The 20,899-nt window shown below is 42.2% G+C and overlaps 1 protein-coding gene across 2 annotated transcripts in view; it reads left to right on the top strand.

The window, feature by feature from the left end:
- The window catches only part of ZC3H12C (zinc finger CCCH-type containing 12C), a 76,422-nt gene extending 62,216 nt beyond the window's left edge, over window positions 1-14,206 (top strand). For both annotated transcript variants that reach the window (XM_018059818.1, XM_018059819.1), the window contains exons 4-6: window positions 3,837-4,071; window positions 6,063-6,169; window positions 6,985-14,206. In XM_018059818.1, the coding sequence (XP_017915307.1) occupies window positions 3,837-4,071; window positions 6,063-6,169; window positions 6,985-8,384 (1,742 nt within the window). In that variant the 3' untranslated portion in view covers window positions 8,385-14,206. The remainder of the gene's footprint in view (window positions 1-3,836; window positions 4,072-6,062; window positions 6,170-6,984) is intronic.

Genomic DNA, 20,899 nt, shown 5'->3' with positions numbered 1-20,899 from the left:
AACACTCCCACAGATAAAGGGCCACAGATTATGCATGAACAGTGCATAAACTGGACAGTGAATAAACTGGAAGACCTCAGAATACACATCTTTAACTAGCTTCCATATTCCTTTCACCGTCATTTATTGAGTATTCTTATCTGAGTCCTGATGATGGGTACACTGATAAATGAGATGTCAAGGGGCATCTCAAAATATTTGTAGAGGGTACACGCAATAACTATAATATGGCAAATCCTGTGGCTGAGACTGGGCTTTTTATCTTATTTTGGTTTTCTATGATTTTCAAAAGAGATCAAAAATTACATGCATCTATTAAGGACTAGATCTGATAGACAAGAGTGCCTGATGAACTATGGATGGAGATTCATGACGTTGTATAGGAGACAGGGAGCAAGACCATCCCCAAGAAAAAGAAATGCAGAAAAGCAAAATGGCTGTCTGAGGAGGCCTTACAAATAGCTGTGAAAAGAAGAGAAGCAAAAAGCAAAGGAGAAAAAGAAAGATATAAGCATCTGAATGCAGAGTTCCAAAGAATAGCAAGGAGAGATAAGAAAGCCTTCCTCAGTGATTAGTGCTAAGAAATAGAGGAAAAGAATAGAATGGAAAGACTAGAGATCTCTTCAAGAAAATTAGAGATATCAAGGGAACATTTCATGCAAAGATGGACTCAATAAAGGGCAGAAATGGAGGGACCTAACAGAAGCAGAAGATATTAAGAAGAGGTGGCAGGAATACACAGAAGAACTGTACAAAAAAGTTCTTCACGACCCAGATCATCACGATGGTATGATCACTCACCTAGAGCCAGACATCCTGGAATGTGAAGTCAAGTGGGCCTTGGGAAGCATGACTATGAACAAAGCTAGTGGAGGTGATAGAATTCCACTTGAGCTATTTCAAATCCTAAAAGATGATGCTGTGAAGGTGCTGCACTCAATATGCCAGCAAATTTGGAAAACTCGGTAGTGGCCACAGGACTGGAAAAGGTCAATTTTCATTCTAGTCCCAAAGAAAGGCAATGCCAAAGAATGCTCAAACTATTGCACAGTTGCACTCATCTCACACACTAGTAATGCTTAAAATTCTCCAGCCAGGCTTCAGTAATACGTGAACCCTGAACTTCCAGATGTTCAAGCTGAATATTTAGAAAGCAGAAGAACCAGAGATCAAATTGCCGACATCTGCTGGATCATCAAAAAAGCAAGAGAGTTCCAGAAAAACATCTATTTCTGCTTTATTGACTATGCCAAAGCCTTTGACTGTGTGGATCACAATAAACTGGAAAATTCTGAAAGAGATGGGAATACCAGACCACCTGACCTGCCTCTTGAGAAACCTATGTGCAGGTCAGGAAGCAACAGTTAGAACTGGACATGGAACAACAGACTGGTTCCAAATAGGAAAAGGAGTACATCAAGGCTGTATATTGTCACCCTGCTTATTTAACTTATATGCAGAGTACATTATGAGAAACTCTGGGCTGGAAGAAGCACAGGCTGGAATCAAGATTGCTGGGAGAAACATCAATAACTTCAGATAGTCAGATGACACCACCCTTCCGGCAGAAAGTGAAGAACAACTAAAGAGCCTCTTAATGAAAGTGAAACAGGAGAGTGAAAAAGTTGGTTTAAAGCTCAACATTCAGAAAACTAAGATCATGGCATCCGGTCCCATCACTTCAGGCAAATAGATGGGGAAACAGTGGAAACAGTGTGCAAAATCACTGCAGATGATGATTGCAGCCATGAAATTAAAAGACGCTTACTCCTTGGAAGGAAAGTTATGACCAACCTAGACAGCATATTCAAAAGCAGAGACATTATTTTACCAACAAAGGTCCATCTAGTCAAGGCTATGGTTTTTCCAGTGGTCATGTATGGATGTGAGAGTTGGACTATGAAGAAAGCTGAGCGCCGAAGAATTGATGCTTTTGAACTGTGGTGTTGGAGAAGACTCTTGAGAGTCCCTTGGACTGCAAGGAAATCCAACCAGTCCATTCTAAAGGAGATCAGTCCTGGGTGTTCTTTGGAAAGAATGATGCTAAAGCTGAAACTCCAGTACTTTGGCCACCTCATGTGAAGAGTTGACTTATTGGAAAAGACTCTGATGCTGGGAGGGATTGGGGGCAGGAAGAGAAGGGGACGACAGAGGATGAGATGTTTGGATGACATCACTGACTCAGTAGACATGAGTTTGAGTAAACTCCAAGAGTTGGTGATGGACAGGGAGGCCTGGAGTGCTGCATTCCATAGGGTCGCAAAGAGTCGGATACTACTGAGCGACTGAACTGAACTGAACTGATTAGTTGAAGGACACAGTGTTTAGTGAGAGCTCGCTAAACACTGTGCTAGGTGCTTTCACACCTGATAACTCATTGATTCCTCACAGCCTATGAACAGCATTTGAGAACGTGAAGAAGCAGGCTCAGTAAGACTACAGTTGCTAGATAGAGAGAGTGGCAGAACCTGAGATGTATCATGAGTTCCAGACTCTGAACACTCATACTGCTACTTCTCTACCACTTTTCTAAACCAAAGTTCTGGTCCTGAACTCATTTTGTCTGGGACATCATGAAATCTACATGCCAAGCTGACCCATGTCACCTCTCCGTCCCCTATACTCTGCTCATACTTCCATCGTGGCAATTACAAACCCGGCTTGTGCAGCCTACATGCTTGCCCAACCCAGTAACAGAGGCCTCCTTGAGGAGGGAATGTTCTTCATTTTGGACGTCATTGACACTTAGCACAGCACATACCACAGAGTAGGCATGTAGTGATTATCCACTGAGAAGAGAAATTTTTCAGAAATCACTAACTCCAGTTAGTAAGCACTGAGGAGAAGTGAGCCTTTTTTAAAAAATATTATGATATCTGTCAGCTCATACCCATTGTGCTAGCACTTACCGTGGTAGGAAGTCCGGGATTGAAAGAACTAAAGTAGGAAGAAGGCATGGTGAGGAGACAGTTTTATCATTAATCAAAATATGAGCTCTGCTACCTTTAAAAAAACAAAAACAAAAAAACCCAAAACACTAACCAGTCAGTAGAGTTAGAAAGTGCTGAAAGAATGTGCTAACCAAAGAGAAAATGAGCATCCCCCTGCCTGTCCATTTTTAATCAATGGCTGTTTTCCCCACGTAATCACTTCTAATGTCTTGCTCAGTCCAGCCCCACAAGACGGCTGGTCTTTGTTAGTAGCTGTCTCAACAGGAAAGACACAGAGCACAGAACGGCCTTGTCCAGGACAGCACTTGTGACTTCACTGCCTGCTTACTCTTTGAAACTTTTGCATCTGAAGACCCTTCCCTTTGCTACCTCGATGTCTTTACTTCTCAAACTCTGCCACCATCATCACATCCACTAGTTAGAAAAACAGCACCACAAAATAAACATGGGGGAAAGAATCTGTTGCTCAGACGTAAACCCACCACAGCTGCTTTGTTAGGACAGTGTCGTGCTAGGGAGGTGTGAGAAGCTAGTTCACTGTGTAGAGCTGGTGGCTCCAGCTATCAAAGAAAAGCTTTATGTGATGAAAATCAGACTTTGGTCAGTCATGTTTCAGTTTTGTGCTTTTTTAAAAGTTTTACTTTTCGTGTTTTTCAGGTTCACTTTTTTTGGCTTTTTTAAAACCTTTTTTTAATTGAAAATCCTGAAGGAAAACTGTTACTGGGAGCTACAAATTTGCTCCATCTACAAACTATAAATCATAATCCCTAATTAAATGGGTGCATGCATCCCGTTCATGTTATAAAAACTGACTTTGTATGAAAGTTGTGAGATGTGTTTTGTATGTATTTATTACTAAAAATCCTACCCTGATTATTCTTGCAGATCAAGAAATCCTACGTAAATTAGAGAAGGAAAAAATCCTGGTGTTCACACCTTCGCGGCGAGTGCAGGGGAGGCGAGTGGTGTGCTATGATGACAGGTTCATCGTGAAACTGGCCTTTGAGTCGGATGGTATAATTGTGTCCAATGATAACTACAGGGATTTGGCAAATGAGAAACCAGAATGGAAAAAATTCATAGATGAGCGATTATTAATGTATTCATTTGTCAATGACAAGTAAGTAAAACCACTTACAGTAACACTGCTTCCCTGCAAATCTGAGTATCTCTGGCAGCAGGCTACAGACTTGTCTTTTTGCCACTGACCAGACATAAGACAGTTTCTTCCAACCATTGATGTCCCCACTCATCCTCAGTGGGAGTCAGAAAATGGCAGAGTCCTGCCTTAGGAGGCCCTGTGTGAGATGCACGCTGCCCTGAGTGACTGACATGCGGAGGCTGGCCACCTTCGGAGGATGCAAATGCAGAACACACTGACCACCAGAACACTGCCTTTCAAAATCTACTTTAGAGCATTGAGAGCTTATTTAAATATATGATTTTTTTAAAATATTGTAGCAGTGTAAGACTATTCATGATTAAATTGATAATGGACACGTGACATGCACAAAGATGTCAGGTTAACTGTATTTACCAATATGTGGGAAAAGCTCACCTGCTGATAATCAAAAATGAAAATTAAATCTACAAAGAGTATATTTTTCACTCAGTTAATTCACAAAATTAAAAAACATATTTTTGTATATGCCTTATGCTGTTATCACTGGAGAAGGAAATGGCAACCCACTCCAGTATTCTTGCCTGGAAAATCCCATGGACGAAGGAGCCTGGTAGGCTACAGTCCATAGGGTCACAAAAAGTTGGACATGACTGAGCCTCTTCACTTCACTTCACTATGCTATTAAAGACATAATGAAACTGATAAATTTGGGTATGGTTTAGCAGAAGTCTTAAAAATACCCTCTCAAAGCAATGGTCTCATTTCTTGGAATATATAATGAGGGAAAAAGGAATATCAAAAACGTTCACTTCTGTATATTTATAATTGCAAAAATTCAAAAACAACTTAAGGTACAATACAGAAATCAGTTACATTGCGGTACATCTCCTAGTGAAATATTATTCAGCTATTCAGAAACATGGGAAAACATTTGTTAAAAAGCAAAGTATAAAATTGCATTTGTGCTTGTAAAGTGCTGTGTGCATAGAGAAAAATAACTAAAATGCAACACATAATGGAAAATAATTAAGATTGTGGGATTGAGTGAGTTTGTCTTCAATTTTTAACCTTTTAATATTACCATATTGTGCGTATAATAATAGTAAACATCATAGTTGCTCAATGGTATTACTCAGGCATGTTAACACTCCCTTAGGAGTTGACACATTATTCACATTGTACAGGTAAACGTGGTTTAGTTCATGTTCAGTAACATAACTAGTAATAGAACTCCTCAGTCATAACCTCTTAACAGTATTCATGCCATGAATTCTTGCTTCCATTGGACAGTCAATCTAAAATAATAAATTTATTTCCTTAAGATCTTTTCTATCTCAGCTAAGAAGTAACCTTGTTATAGTGGGAAGAGAATGATGTGGAGTTGGAAAAATTGAATCCTGGTTATAACATGTGAACTGAGATAAAAATACTTAGTTCATCTAAGCCTAAGTTAGAAAAGTGTACTCACCTGTGAAATGGGACTAATTCTTCAAGGGATTATTGCTGGGATGAGATGCAGCAATGTGTGCCGGGCATCTGACGCATGCTAGGGGTCCGGGTCGTTTCAGTCGGCCCAGTACTCTCTCCCACCTCTCCCTTCTGTCCTTCAGCTGCTTCTCCTGACTCCCACCTGCCTCATATTGCTTCACAAGATTAATGTTCTTAAAGCCTGTCCTAAAATGCCATTGTGATCGTTTTCTTAAGTCCTTACAAAATCCCATGAGAAAAGGAAGACTTAATTAGAACATGCTAGGCCCAAAACTTGTTTGAATTAAAACAAATGCAAGTTCAGCTTGAAACATTTTAATTTTGTTTTCATTAAGAAAACTTTTTGTACTGATTTTTTTTTATCCTATAAATGTTGAATCAAAATACTTGGATTAAAATCTCAAAATAAATACCTTAGGGTGAATATTCTTTACACTGTCTTTAAAACTAAATTGTCAACCTTTTACTTTAGATATAATATTGTATTATGTCCATGACAGGTTCATGCCTCCAGATGACCCTCTTGGCAGACATGGCCCAAGCCTGGATAATTTTCTAAGGAAGAAACCTATTGTTCCTGAACACAAAAAGCAGCCTTGTCCGTATGGTAACTTTCTTTATAGTATCTAATAAATGTCTTTCATAGCTCAAACGGTAAAGTATCTGCCTGCAATGCAGGAGACCCGGGTTCAATCCCTGGATCAGGAAGATCTCCCAGAGAAAGGAATGGCCACCCACTCCAGTATTCTTGCCTGGAGAATGCCATGGACAAAGGAGCCTAGTGGGCTACAGTCTATGGGGTCACAAAGACTCCGACAAACTGAGTAACTACACTTTCAGTTTTTTTCACTTTAGAGCACAATATTAAACGTTTGTTACTAAAATAAACATTTAAAATTGTGGCTGGCATATAGTATGTGGTTCTTTTGAAAGTAATTAAACTTAAAAAATAATAATTCTTTTTACCTAGTTGGGTTCAGTGTATATGCATTTCCCCTGAATTAAAGCACTGTTCTAAAAACTCAGATTAATTCTACATGAAGTTAGTTTTCAGGTAGATAAAAACTTGGAGTTCTTCCATCTAGCTGCACGTTAGATTAGAGTGGCTTTATCACATCACAGCAGCACATTTTGCTCTGCAGAACAGAATGTCCTACCTGACTGCAGAGTTGTACTGGAAGAGGAGAGGCAGGTAGGAGTTGAGGACATGGAAGGAATTATTACTCAGTCAGCTGACTTTCTTATTGCTCTTGATAGCACTGACATGGGAAGACTGAAAGGTGGCATTTCTCAGAAGCAGAGAGCAGAGTGGCCCTGAGCACAGCTCCCATTCCTGCACTTGCTTCTTTCTTTAAAGTGCCACAGTGAGTGTTTAGGATCTGGCGGAATGTTCCTTTGCCTAATTGATTTTACTCTTCATAGGAAAGAAGTGTACCTATGGACACAAGTGCAAATATTATCATCCGGAAAGGGGCAGTCAGCCTCAGCGGTCAGTGGCTGATGAGCTGCGAGCCATGTCCAGAAACACAGCAGTCAAAACTGCCAATGAAGGAGGACTGGTGAAAAGCAACAGCGTCCCCTGCAGCACTAAGGCCGACAGCACTTCTGATGTCAAGCGAGGTGCCCCAAAGAGGCAATCAGACCCAAGCATAAGGACTCAAGTCTACCAGGACCTAGAGGAAAAGCTTCCCACCAAAAACAAACTGGAAACCAGGTCTGTACCTTCCTTAGTTAGTATACCGGCTACTTCTACCGCCAAACCCCAAAGCACTACATCTTTAAGCAATGGCCTACCATCTGGAGTTCACTTCCCACCTCAGGATCAAAGACCACAGGGGCAATATCCTCCGATGATGATGGCAACCAAAAATCATGGAACGCCAATGCCTTATGAACAGTATCCAAAATGTGACTCGCCCGTCGACATTGGATATTACTCCATGTTGAATGCATATTCAAATCTGAGCATCTCAGGCCCACGGAGCCCTGAAAGGCGTTTCTCCTTAGACACAGATTACAGGATCAGCTCTGTCGCCTCTGACTGCAGCAGCGAAGGGAGCCTGAGCTGCGGGAGCAGTGACTCATACGTGGGGTACAACGACCGCCCCTACGTCAGCTCCCCCGACCCGCAGCTGGAAGAGAACCTCAAGTGTCCGCACTTGCACCCTCACGGCCGCCTTAACTCCCAGCCCTTCCTGCAGAGTTTCCACGACCCCTTAACCAGAGTGCAGAGTTACAGTCACGAAGAACCAAAGTACCATCACAAGCCTCCGCTCCCGCACCTGGCCGTGCGCCTGCAGCACCCGGCCGTGGGCGCGCGGTCCAGCTGTCCCGGCGACTACCCGTCCCCGCCCGGCTCGGCGCACGCCAAGGCGCCGCACCTCGGGCGCTCCCTGGTGGCCACAAGGATAGACAGCATCTCCGACTCGCGGCTCTACGACGGCTCTCCGTCCAGGCCGCGGAAGCCCCACGCCCGCCAGGAAGGCCTGGGCGGCTGGGACCGGCAGGGCTACGGGCTGGACGCGTACGGCTACCGGCAGACATACTCCCTGCCCGATAACCCCACGCAGCCGTGCTACGAGCAGTTCACCTTCCAGAGCCTCCCCGAGCAGCCCGAGCCCACCTGGCGCGTCCCGTACTGCGGCGCGCCGCCGCCGGACCCCCCCAGGTACCAGGACAGCCGAGAAAAGATCTTCGTTAACCTGTGCAACATCTTCCCGCCCGACCTGGTGAGACTTGTCATGAAGAGGAACCCTCACATGACAGACGCCCAGCAGCTGGCTGCAGCCATTCTAGTGGAGAAATCACAGCTGGGCTATTGAAAGATGATGCATCTTTGTGGTGTTTAGTAGTTTTTTTTTGTTCAGCTTAAACGCTGAGGGAGGTTTGCTACAATAGCACATGTGATCTCCTTCTCAGCAAGGAGGTTATATAGTATCCATTTATGTGAAATACTGTATCATGGAATCTGTATGTATAGCCCCACATAGTGGAAGTATCACGGGATTGCTTTACATTCAAACTTTTTTTTTTTTAAACATTTCCTTTTTAAAGCTATATATCCTTGGCTGGAAATTTTTCCAGTTTATTAGATGTATCTGTGATCTTTGATATTAATCTTTGGTGCATCAGGGGTTTATATGCAGCACTTTTTATCTTTGTTTCATGTTTTATTAACTTGGTGTTTGTCTATCAACTGCAAGCAATTAACAATACCTTCAGAATGTTGAACATTTGACTAGACCTAGCAAACTATTTTTTCAAGCCAAGCTTAATTGGAATCTTTTACAGCTTTTTAAGTTATTTTTATTTGGGGAAAGTGGGCTTCTTTGTGCTATAATCATTATTTATAGAAACAAAGATATACTACAGCACTGACTTTATATTTTAAACAAAATGTAAGTTACAAGTTTATGTTGAAATGGGTAACAGTATGTATTAGAATGATTTACAATATGGCACTTTTCATCGTTTTATTTTCGTTTGGATTTTTTGTGTTAAGTAATTAGTTAATTTAATATGGTTGACTTAAAGGAAAGCAGATGCAATCAATCAATGGAAAAAAATTGTTTCCATTTTTTTATATAAAAAAGGCAAAAGCCGTTAACTGTTACAGTATAGAGCTTTGTTATCCAGCTATGATGTGCTTCTAGACAGTAGAAATGGAACTGAATTCCTAGACTTCCATTAACCTGTATTTTTTAATGTGTTTGTTTGTCTTTTTGTTTGGGGGCACAACAATACTGGATAAAATAACCCTTTTGCAGTACTTGCCTGTTTTTAATGAATCTAATTATTCTCAATGCAACTTTTATATTTAACATACTCTTTAGCTGTCCTGCTGTTTATCAAGGCTGGCCTGAGGTGGTTTTATGTGTTGAGGATATGCAACATTTGTTGATACTGCACTATAGAAATGGTGATGGAGGAGTTGTAAATGGTAACTTAAAATTTTTGTAAGATACTGTATATTTTCCATTTTCCTGAAGGTAATTTTTTTGGGGGGCCTGTCATATTATTAAGGCCAGATTCTTGCCACAAATAGTGTAGTTTAGATACAGACTGAAGTCTGTTCTTGTATTAGTAAGGGATATTTCTGGTTTCAAAGTCATGGGTTTTGCTGAGTGTGGATTCGTTTCTGTTGTTGGTTAGAAGAGAGATGTTGCAGTCCGTGGCAGATAGATGTGTGACTGACATGAGGACTTCACTGTTGCCTCCAGTTTTCGAATTTTGCTTAGTTTAACAGACTCATTCTGAGCTGTTTCTGGAGTCTGCCTAGATGCCATGGTTATCCTGATTATTCTGTGTGCTACAGTTTGAAGTAAAGCCCTGAAAAACCAGAAAGTACCTTTTACTGTTGATACAAATTGTATCTTTTTAACTATAAGAACTATTTTGATTTGTAGATCTAGTTAAAACACAGATGTGTAACTCTGATTAGACTTTTGGGCAACATTTTATCCCTTATTTAAATACAAATTTTTAAAGTAAAATCGAAGTCTAGAATAGGGTAGAAAATAAAAGTAACAATTTAGGTAAATAAAAGTGTCTGTCTTATAGTTTTATATATTAAAATATATTAAATGGATTTATTGGCATTTTCTTTCTCCTAAAACTTATCTAGCGTGAACTTAAAATAAAGGTAAAATGCTGCCTGAAAATAACGTCCAAGCACCTTTGACTAGTACAACATTTTCACTACTCGTGTGACACTGTGTGTCGCATGAAGTAGGATTTGGGTTACAGTAAATGCTTCTAAAAGGCATTGTGCATATTGACATATCCAATAATCTGAACCGTGTTCAGCAAACCTAATTCAGGAAAGTGGGGTTCAAGTCGCTGCTGCCGCCTGCGAGGTGAGGTGCCCCTCGCTGCGCCTGCAGAGCACACACCTGCTGCAGCGTCCTCTGAGCGACCTGCTCACTTGTGAAATCGTTCTCCTGATTTTCTCGGTCACTCTCTGTAAACAAGTTTAATGTAGACGCTAACCCAGTGCCAAAAGTAGGGTTACAAACGTGGAGTACCTTTCATTTCAGTCTTCTTCTAAGCTTGCTTTTTTTTTTTTTTTTTTTGTATAAAATCATTTTTAAATTATACATGTAGGTTTTGCTTCCATTTTCTTAAGTTTTTGCATTTGAATTGTTTGAAGATTTTGCCAAACTTTATTACTTTTCTTTAAATGAGCTCTTAGGTGAAATGTATAGAACACCCTTTAATTTGACCTCCTAATGTCTGTAGCTAACCATCTGTCATTGCTTCCTGGATTTTAGACTATGGCAAAACAGTGGAGCTTGCCGCTGCATGTCCTGACGTGAATAGCTCTGAGCAGCCACACTGAAATCCTTCAGTGTAATTGACTGCAAGTTAAGAAGTAGCAGTTTTCTTATGTCGAGGCAATCTGTACTCCTCTCCCTTTTTTGGAAGCACTGATGTTGCTTTCGGAGCTTAAGAATGAGATACAGCAATTTGGCTGACTTTAGATACAGCAATTTCTTAATTATCTAAAGCAATAAGTAAAAGGATCCATCATTAAATTAAATTCAGAGCTCATCTCAGAACTTCATTTTAGCCAAAGCTTTCACTTTAATCATATCTATCTTCAGACTCACTAACAAATAACCGGAGAGAGGTGTGTGAGTAAGTAGTGGAACTGCCGGGGTGGTCAGCTGACAGAAGAAGAGGGATTCAGACTGGAACATTCTGCCCTGAGTAATTGACAGTTGACTGGACTTTACACAGTAACTAGCCGGTTTGTTGTCTCTGTGTCTTAGCACAGAGGGAGTTGTACTCAACTGGCCAAATTCTGGCCCTTAGTATTTCCTCCTTTCTTGCATGCGATACCTAAGTTTTCACTCTCCTTTATATGATCCCTGTATCCTGATAGAGTGTGTCATTGACCTAAACATTTGAAAGAAATGCACACCAGTATAAAATATTTGATACTGGTAGAAACTTGAACTTTGTGTTTTTATGGAAATTCATTTATGAGAATATGTAATATAACTAAAAAGAGTGTTATATATATATATACATACACGCATACACATTTGTTAAGTATTAAAAATGGGAAAATGTTACGCTTTTGATGGCTAACTTTTCCTTAATTGAACTGTTTCTTTGAGTTGTGGACGACCAAGTCTGGAGTCTGGATGACCAATGATAAGATTTAGAACCATTTGAATGGAAAGCAACTCTTTACTGGCTTTATTCCTGATATTTTTAAAGAATTATTTTAATAATTTAATAGAATGTGTAATTTTAAAACACAAAAAACTTAAAGTAGTATTGCTTATACAGATAATTATTTAACATGTCTTTTATGGATGTATCTATATGTATATAGACAGTAATATATTTATAAAACAAATATACTTTATGTTGTAGTTGTTGTAATAGATGGGAGGATGGATGGCTCTGGATATGTCTGTGTGTGTTTTGAAAACTTTCAAGCTGTTTTTCCCCTGACTTAATGGCAATTACCCTAAGGGATATTTGCTTTTCATTATTCTTGTTGCTACTCGGCTTCCTTATTCAAGATAAATAGGATGTACAGTTTCCTGGCCATTCTTTTAGATGTGGCTCATGCATTTTATTATCATCCAGCTCCTGGAGAATTTCTGAGTGGCTGGAGAGATCAGTTGTGTTCCAAATATGTTAAACACAGAAATTCAGCTAGTATGCTGAGCTTCCTTGTTATACACCGAGAAAGCAGAATGTCAATAACAGTAGAGAGGTAAATGCTTTACTTTATGTTGGTCTGGGAAACCCTGCAGGGCAAGGGCTGACAACTCTTTCTGTAAAGGATAGGATAGTAAATAATCCAGGCTTTGAGAATCATATGGTCTCTGTAAACCATTCCCCTCATCCCTTAAAGTGAAAGAAGCAGCTACAGAAAATACAGACATGAATGGGTGTGGCTGTATGTCAGTAAAACTCTCACAGAAAGGGGCTGCAGGCCAGATTTGGCCCAGGGGCCATAGTTTGCTGATTCCTACCCTAGAGGGAGAAAAACAGGCAGCAAATACTGATATACATTAAGAAATCATACTTACATTTCAGTTCGCATTCAAAGAAAATCCACTATTGATGACCTTAAACAGATTTCTCAGATAGTCACATATTAAAAGCATCTTAATTCACTTATGTTTTCTGTCTGGTCACACCCATTATTTAGTAGAGATAATTTCTTGTGTTTAACCATCCAAAAAAAGCATTCTGTAAAAAGATGTTTTAATAAATATTGGAATTTTTTCATGAACTTTGTACTGATAAATGGGAATCCTTACCTACCTTTTGGTTTTTTAAGGGCCTCATGGACCAAAAATTCTGTTGTATTTTGAAAATTAGCATATAATTAGCCATAAAATATTTTAAAGACTGCATTTATCAGTTACATTTTTCTGCTGGTTTTTGATTTCTAAAAAATGACAGATTGGCCCTTCTTTAAACATGGTTGTAAAGAAGATCAATATATTGTAAGTTTACATGCTGTAAACTTTATTCTGTAAAATTAAAAACTGTGACTAGTATAATTGTGAGTGCACATGTTGTATTGTGAATCTCTATATAAGAAACAAAATGTATACCTGCTTTCTCTATCCAAACCTTTAGTATAGATTTAAGACACCTTAGGACTGTCCTCAGTGAAATACTCTTAACAGGATCATGTATGGTTTTGAATTCACTGGAGTACACCACTGAGCATGTTCATTCACAGTGCTTTGTAAATGATGTTAACATCATAAAATCACATCTGTAGTTTTGATTGTTGTCATCCACTTAGGTTGCTATACTTTCTTTTAAGATTGGAATATAACTCTAGTTTTAATGGGTGTTTACTGTTTTAAATGTTTTTGTTTTTTTTTTCTTTAATGCCCTCTGTTAACCTGCTTTTTGCTTCTGTTACAATAATACTTTGTTATGTTGGGAGTGGCTTTTTCCCTAAAGCTCTTAGTCTTTCAGATTGAAAAGCAGTTTAAGGTTTTGATCACTTGACAATTTGGCAGTAAAAAAGGAAATTCTGTGCATGTTTCAATTCAGTTTTATAGATAGTGTAAAATTTCATTTTTTAAACCATATACCGAATTTGCCAATTTTCTGTCTAGATATTTCAGATGAATAACAAATTGTTCATTTAAAGCCTTTGACCCCATTCTTGAAGCAACTTGTGCCTCAAGGGAAGAGAACATTGAAGAACAATGGTTTTAAATATGAAGTGTTTTAAAAATATGAAGATTTTTCTTCAGTTTGGGGAAATCATAAACATTTCATCTAATACAGAACACCTGTCAACATGCACACTTCCACAAACGTGCGGACATGGCATTGCCAGTGAACCCAGATACTGACTTTACCTTTTCCTTCTAGGTTTTATCCTCCCAGATCAGAGTCGTTTGCTGAGAGTAGAAATTCCAATTTGATCCTTCAAACTTATAAGAAAACAAGGCAAAGAATATGTTTAGAATAACCATCTGATGAATCCATGTGATTCTATTTATTCTGTGTCTGTTCTGTGTGTTTGTGTAACGGGATTTTGACAGCTCCAAAAAAAGCAGTATTTTAGACCTACCGGAAATCCATATCAAAACAGCTATGTGATTCTGCCACTGAGAAAAAAAATATATTAAAAAACTCAGTTTTCTTACGGTGGTTTGTTTTTGTTTCATGAAGAAACTGACATGCAGCAGCACAGAAGCCCTCTAAGTACAGGCGTCCTCCCCTCGCCCCACGGCCCGCCCGCCTGCCTGCCGCGCTGAGGAGACACGTCCTCTAGTGCCAGCACACATTCAGTATCAGTGTGTGTTAGAGCTGTGATTGATTCATATGACAATCAGAACTAAATGCCAAAGACAACTAGTCAGGCCTACCTTATGGTTCTAATAATGTTCCATCATTGATTAACTTAGGCTGTCTGTGGCTTTGCCTTGAGGCTCATCACCTCTTGTGAATCTTTGTTGTAAAGGTCTTTCTGCATCTCTACTTGATGAATCAAGTTTAGTACCTTACTAATGCTGCCCCCAATGGCACCCCCCTCCAGTACTCTTGCCTGGAAACTCCCATGGATGGAGGAGCCTGGGGGGCTGCAGTCCATGGGGTGGCACAGAGTCGGACACGACTTCACTTTCACTTTCACTTTTCACTTTCATGCACTGGAGAAGAAAATGGCAACCCACTCCAGTGTTCTTGCCTGGAGAATCCCAGGGACGGCGGAGCCTGGTGGGCTGCCGTCTATGGGGTCGCACAGAGTCGGACACGACTGAAGCGACTTAGCAGCAATGCTGCCCCCGGAAGTTTCACTTCACTTCTTTTGTGACCTCCTAGGAATTTTTCATTTCAGATAGCAGATTTCTTTTACCCATCATTGCTTTTCAGACTTTTGCTTATTTTTTTTCCTAAAGTTGCTATTTACCATTGTTAAGTATACTCTTCCCGCCCCCCCCCCCCCACACTTAAACTTTTTAACTAGGATCTTATGTATTTAGGTAACTTGTCTCAGCTTTGTCAGCAAAGTTGATTTTTCATGGTAAACTATGGTTGGCAGAGAACTCAGCAAATCCACAGTATGAGGTGGGAGAGTCTGAGCTGAGGATCTCAGAGAATGTTAGACTACAGTGCTGGCTGGGGCTAGTAGTTCATTTCTCCTCCACCTAGAACTTTTGTCTAAAGAGAAAAGATTCATACACACTGATGAATCAATTAATGTTCCAGAAGAGGAGATTGTAAAAAGAAACTAACTTATTCTAAACAAAATACCTCCAGTTGGCCCTCTCATTAGTTAGGGTATGTACTTAACATCATTTATCCTCAGCTTCAGATGCTGTTTTTAAATTAATGATGTTCATTTGGTGTTTTAAGCCTTGTTACAAGCATTTTTTTTTTTTTTAGTCTTTCAGTGTTTTAAAGGTTTTCTTTTAAGATCTTTTACCTTTTTAAAAATGTATTTCTGTGTTAAGAGTACAGCCTTTGGAGGCAATATCTTGCCACATACATCCTACAGGTAGAGACGGGCACATTACAGAGGTAATAATGTCCCAAACCCTAGGCTTGTTTAGAGTAAATGAGTTAAACCCTCTGAACACGACGATCCATAGTGTGCATGTAATGACAACTATTGTTAGGTGAATGCGAGGTGCTTAAAAACAGTTGTTTCAGATGTTTTTATGGGAGCCTTCCTATCTATCCATTCTGTTGCAGAAGAGCTGGACTCTCGTCATTAGTGTAATGAGTATTCCATGCCCATGTGCCTTTCGGAAGGGACACCTTCCCCTTCGAAGAGTTCTTGGCACCCCATGTCCTTACTATCCCTGTGGGTGGCCCTTCCTGGCTTACAGATTTTGTATAGTATTTTAATGAGGAAATAAATGGAATAACAAAAATAACTAATAAAACAGAAAGCCTTCCAGAAGCTATAGTTCAGTAGGCTGTGGGCTGAGCGCCAGTTTCACTCCAGAACTTGAGGCTGGGCAGACCTGTCTGCCCCTCCCCCACTGACCTGTAGGAAGGGGATATTGGCCCTTCACCCATCAAAACCTACAAAGCCAGTCTGGACAGAGGAGCTGGTGCTTCGTGGTTTATAACTAACTGCTGCTCTTAAGGGCTTCCCTGGTGGCTCAGACAGTAAAGAATCTGCCTGCAATGTGGGATACCTGGGGGGTTCAATCCCTGGGTTGGGAAGATAACCTGGAGAAGGGAACAGGCTACCCACTCCAGTTAGAGAGAGAGGGCTGTGGGGAGACCACTCACATGTGAAGGTCTGGTACAATAAAGTATAATCACAAGAAACAGGCATTATCCCTATTTTAGAAATAAGACTGACTTTAAAGCACTTGCTCAAAAGCAAACGCCTCTCTACATGCTTCCAAACTCCCTTTTTTCTTATTATTCTGCTGCAAGACAGTAATAGGAATGAACCCATGATCATCCTAGGTGTGTTATTTTATTAAAGCCCAGTTCTGAGGAATGCTACACCTGTGGCATTGTGTACCCACTGTACATTCTTAGACATGCTAACTTACATGGGGGCAGGGCAAGACCTGGAAAACTTCACCAGAACTTCACTAGAGGCACACCGTCCAGGCTGGTTCGTGTGGAGTCATGAGGAGCCCGTCTCTTGTGTGGGTGGAGAGTTTCCCCAGAGAGCTGCTGGTCGGAGGCCTGTCAGGACGGGCCCTGGCCCAGCTGCTAGGCCCAGGGCCCAGGCCGCAGCCCTTCCGACGAGCAAAATGGTTCTGTGGTGGATGGAGGTGGTTTTACAGTCTGGACTCCCATCTCCACTCCATGGCGCTCTTTGTAGGCCTCGAGAGGAAAAGGCAGTTCACTCATTTCTAATGTTTCCGGTCACACGCAGAGTGCCCCTCAGGCGTCTTTTTCAAAGCCCCATTTAGCTTTCAGATTCCTGCAAGGCCTTCTGGGCACACAGCAGCTTCTGCGTGAGGCAGCTGCCATTTGCATTTTCCATTTGCACAAATTCAGCATGAGATTAGAAATAGAAAAGTTGAATTCGTTGTCGAACAAATTCCCAGGAGAGCCGGATGAGGGACCAAATACGGTGCTGAAAGAAGGTAAATAAAACGTTGCGATGGGCTTCCGGCCCTCCCCTCCCATCCCGCGGCCGCGGGTCTGGGCGGCCGGGCTGGGAGCGCCGGGCGGCCTCCGCCGTCGGGCCGCGAGCACCGGACAGTGGGGTCCAGGAAACTGGCCTTGTCGCCACCGCAGCCTTCAAAGCTCTCCTCTCCCCCTCCACTCTAAAGATGTAATTCTCATTCATTTGAATAATTCTTTCAGACATGCCTTTGAAAAGATTAAGGGAGATGGCAAATACAATTTATGACCACATGAAATGCTATTGAGTAAACTCCAGAGGAGATTTATCGGTTTGCCATGTCTGTTACCAGATTAACAAATTCAGGATAAAGCACCTTTCGCAGTTGTAAAGGCGGCACATGGGAGGCGATCGGAGGGAAGTGAGGGTCCCAGTCCACGCTCAGCGTTATGGGCTGAGAGGAGCTCGCGAGGTGGGGAGCTGCAGGAGGGGCCCGAGGGGCCCCTGAGGAGGCCGCTGGCCCAGGGGCAGCTCGGGAACCGGGCCGCCAAGCCCAGGTTCCTGCCTGTCAGGGCGCAGAGCTTCGCACCGCGCCGCCCCCCACCCCAGCCTTTCTTCCCGCTTCTGAGTCTCGCTGCGGAGGCGCTCTCTCAGCTCCGCCTCTTCACCCACCCCAGCCAGAGTCCGCCCGCGGCTGAGACTGGGGGGAAGAAGACAGCGACAGGCTTCCAGAGATCCCCCCCATCTTTCTAACAATTTATAGCCTTTGAATCCGCTTCCCAGATTGGGAGTGGGAAATGCCAAGTGGTTAAAGCAGAGGTTCACGGAACCTTTGAATCCAGCCACAGGCTCTTGTTTGGTGGTTAAGATACACAGTCATTTCAGGATCGACCTCTAGTGGCCTCAGTGCCCGGGGGCTCCGGGGGTGGGGGAGGAGACCCACCAGGGGTGTGGTTCCTAACTTGCAGCCCATCTTGCAGGTCTCTGTGTCCTTTGAAACAGGTAGCAGTGTCACCAGACTGCCTTCCTGAGCCTTCTTTGCTGAATGGGAAGCATAAGCACAATTTCCCCGTCTCTGCGTGGGGTCAACGTGCACCACCTTCCCCTGCCACCACGGGCAAGCTCTGCCCACACAGCCCTCCCCTCTGATCGATCCAACATTTGGGGGGGTTAACTGTATCACCCCAGGGGAAAAGAAATGGTTTTGAGAGGCATCGGCTCTTTCAGATTGTAAAGCAAAACCTTGTTGTTCACAGTAATATTCTGCCAAGGGCCTGGGGCAAAGCAGAGACCCAACAGCAAGGAGAGCTGGGTGGAGGGAACCAGTGGCCAAGGCAGTGGAGGGTCCAGCCTCTCTCTGGCCAGGGGAACAGACAGCCTGTGGGAGACCGTGTGGTTCTGGGGTGGCGGGCACAGCAGCAACTTTTTTTTTCTTCGTTTATCAAAGAACCATACATGTCTTGGATTCTGTTTTTAAATCAGTACTTCAGGCTGCTGTATGGCTAGAATTGATTCCTCTCATGTTTTACTCAGAACAGAAATGAGCATAATCCACAACCATTTGTTGCTGCCCAAGGCTGTGGACTAGGACACTGATCTGGGAGAATTCCTCATACAGACCAAGAATGTTTTCTGGCCCCAGCTGAGTGAAGGGCACCCAGCTGACTCAGACAGCCTCCAGAACATTTAGTTCTGGAGTTTGACAAAACCAGTAAACAGAACTCCTCTCTGTTCAGTGCCCCCGAGCCTGTATGTGTGGTCCCCAGTCCTGGGCCCCACCCCTGACCCAAGAATCAGACACCCTGAAGGGGGGGGAGGGTAGGGGGGACATCTGTGGTTTCACAAACCCTCCAGATGATACTGATGCTCATAAAGTTGAAAGTAAAGCCACTGAGTGAAACTGAGAATTAAAGCAAAATAGTAAGCAAGTGAAACTCACAAGATCACCTTCATCTGGGCTTGTGCCTAAGGCAAGTGGGCTCCCTAATGTGTGTGTCAGTTTCTCAGTCGTGTCCGACTCTTTGACACCCCATGGACTGTAGCCCACCAGGCTCCTCTATCTATGGAATTCTCCAGGCAAGAATACTGGACTGGGCTGTCATTTCCTTTCCCAGGGGATCTTCTCCACCCAGAGATTGAATCCAGGTCTCCTGCATTGCAGGCAGATTCTAATACTGAATCCCAAATTTGATAGACACCTGTCTCATGCAGGAGCCCAGGCCTGCCTCATTGGAAGTAGGGCATGGAGGAGTCAAGATGGCGTGTGCTTCCTGGAGACAGAGAACAGGAGTGGGGACACGACTCCTCTGCAAACTCACCACTCAAGCGGCCTGTCCCACTTGCCTGGAAAGGAAGGAGGGGGCCAGCGGAGGCCAAGGGGGCAGAGGCGCTGTGCTAGAGCAGTTGTGTCTGTGCTGGGTGAAGGTCACGCTGCCCACCAGTGCGTTCCTTAGTGACTGGGAGTTATCGGCGTTTCTCCCTTTGGGTGGCTATGCTCTGACAGCTTGGCTTGACCAGGACTGAAGTCCAGCAGTTCACAAGGGCCTTGACGCTCTTCACGGCATCGCTGCCTCTGTTGGTGTGAGCAGTTCCTGAAGAAAAGGGCTTCTTTTTTTTTTAATTTTTTATTTTTTATTTTTTTTTAATTTTAAAATCTTTAATTCTTACATGCGTTCCCAAACATGAACCCCCCTCCCACCTCCCTCCCCATAACATCTCTCTGGGTCATCCCCATGCACCAGCTCCAAGCATGCTGTATCCTGCATCAGACATAGACTGGCGATTCGATTCTTACATGATAGTATACATGTTAGAATGTCATTCTCCCAAATCATCCCACCCTCTCCCTCTCCCTCGGAGTCCAAAAGTCCATTATACACATCTGTGTCTCTTTCCCTGTCTTGCATACAGGGTCGTCATTGCCATCTTCCTAAATTCCATATATATGTGTTAGTATACTGTATTGGTGTTTTTCTTTCTGGCTTACTTCACTCTGTATAATCGGCTCCAGTTTCATCCATCTCATCAGAACTGATTCAAATGAATTCTTTTTAACGGCTGAGTAATACTCCATTGTGTATATGTACCACAGCTTTCTTATCCATTCATCTGCTGATGGACATCTAGGTTGTTTCCATGTCCTAGCTATTATAAACAGTGCTGCGATGAACATTGGGCTTGTAAAAGAATGAAACTAGATCCCTTTCTAACACCCCACACAAAAATAAACTCAAAATGGATTAAAGATCTAAATGTAAGACCAGAAACTATAAAACTCCTAGAGGAGAACATAGGCAAAACACTCTCAGACATAAATCACAGCAGGATCCTCTATGATCCACCTCCCAGAATTCTGGAAATAAAAGCAAAAATAAACAAATGGGATCTAATTAAAATTAAAAGCTTCTGCACAACAAAGGAAAATATAAGCAAGGTGAAAAGACAGCCTTCTGAATGGGAGAAAATAATAGCAAATGAAGCAACTGACAAACAACTAATCTCAAAAATATACAAACAACTTCTGCAGCTCAATTCCAGAAAAATAAACGACCCAATCAAAAAATGGGCCAAAGAACTAAATAGACATTTCTCCAAAGAAGACATACGGATGGCTAACAAACACATGAAAAGATGCTCAACATCACTCATTATTAGAGAAATGCAAATCAAAACCACAATGAGGTACCACTTCACACCAGTCAGAATGGCTGCGATCCAAAAATCTGCAAGCAATAAATGCTGGAGAGGGTGTGGAGAAAAGGGAACCCTCCTACACTGTTGGTGGGAATGCAAGAA

The sequence above is a fragment of the Capra hircus genome, chromosome 15 (genome assembly GCF_001704415.2).
Source record: "Capra hircus breed San Clemente chromosome 15, ASM170441v1, whole genome shotgun sequence".
Classification (NCBI taxonomy): Eukaryota; Metazoa; Chordata; class Mammalia; order Artiodactyla; family Bovidae; genus Capra; species Capra hircus.
The sequence above is the reverse complement of the archived record's forward strand: the minus strand, read 5'-3'. Positions and strand labels throughout refer to the sequence as shown.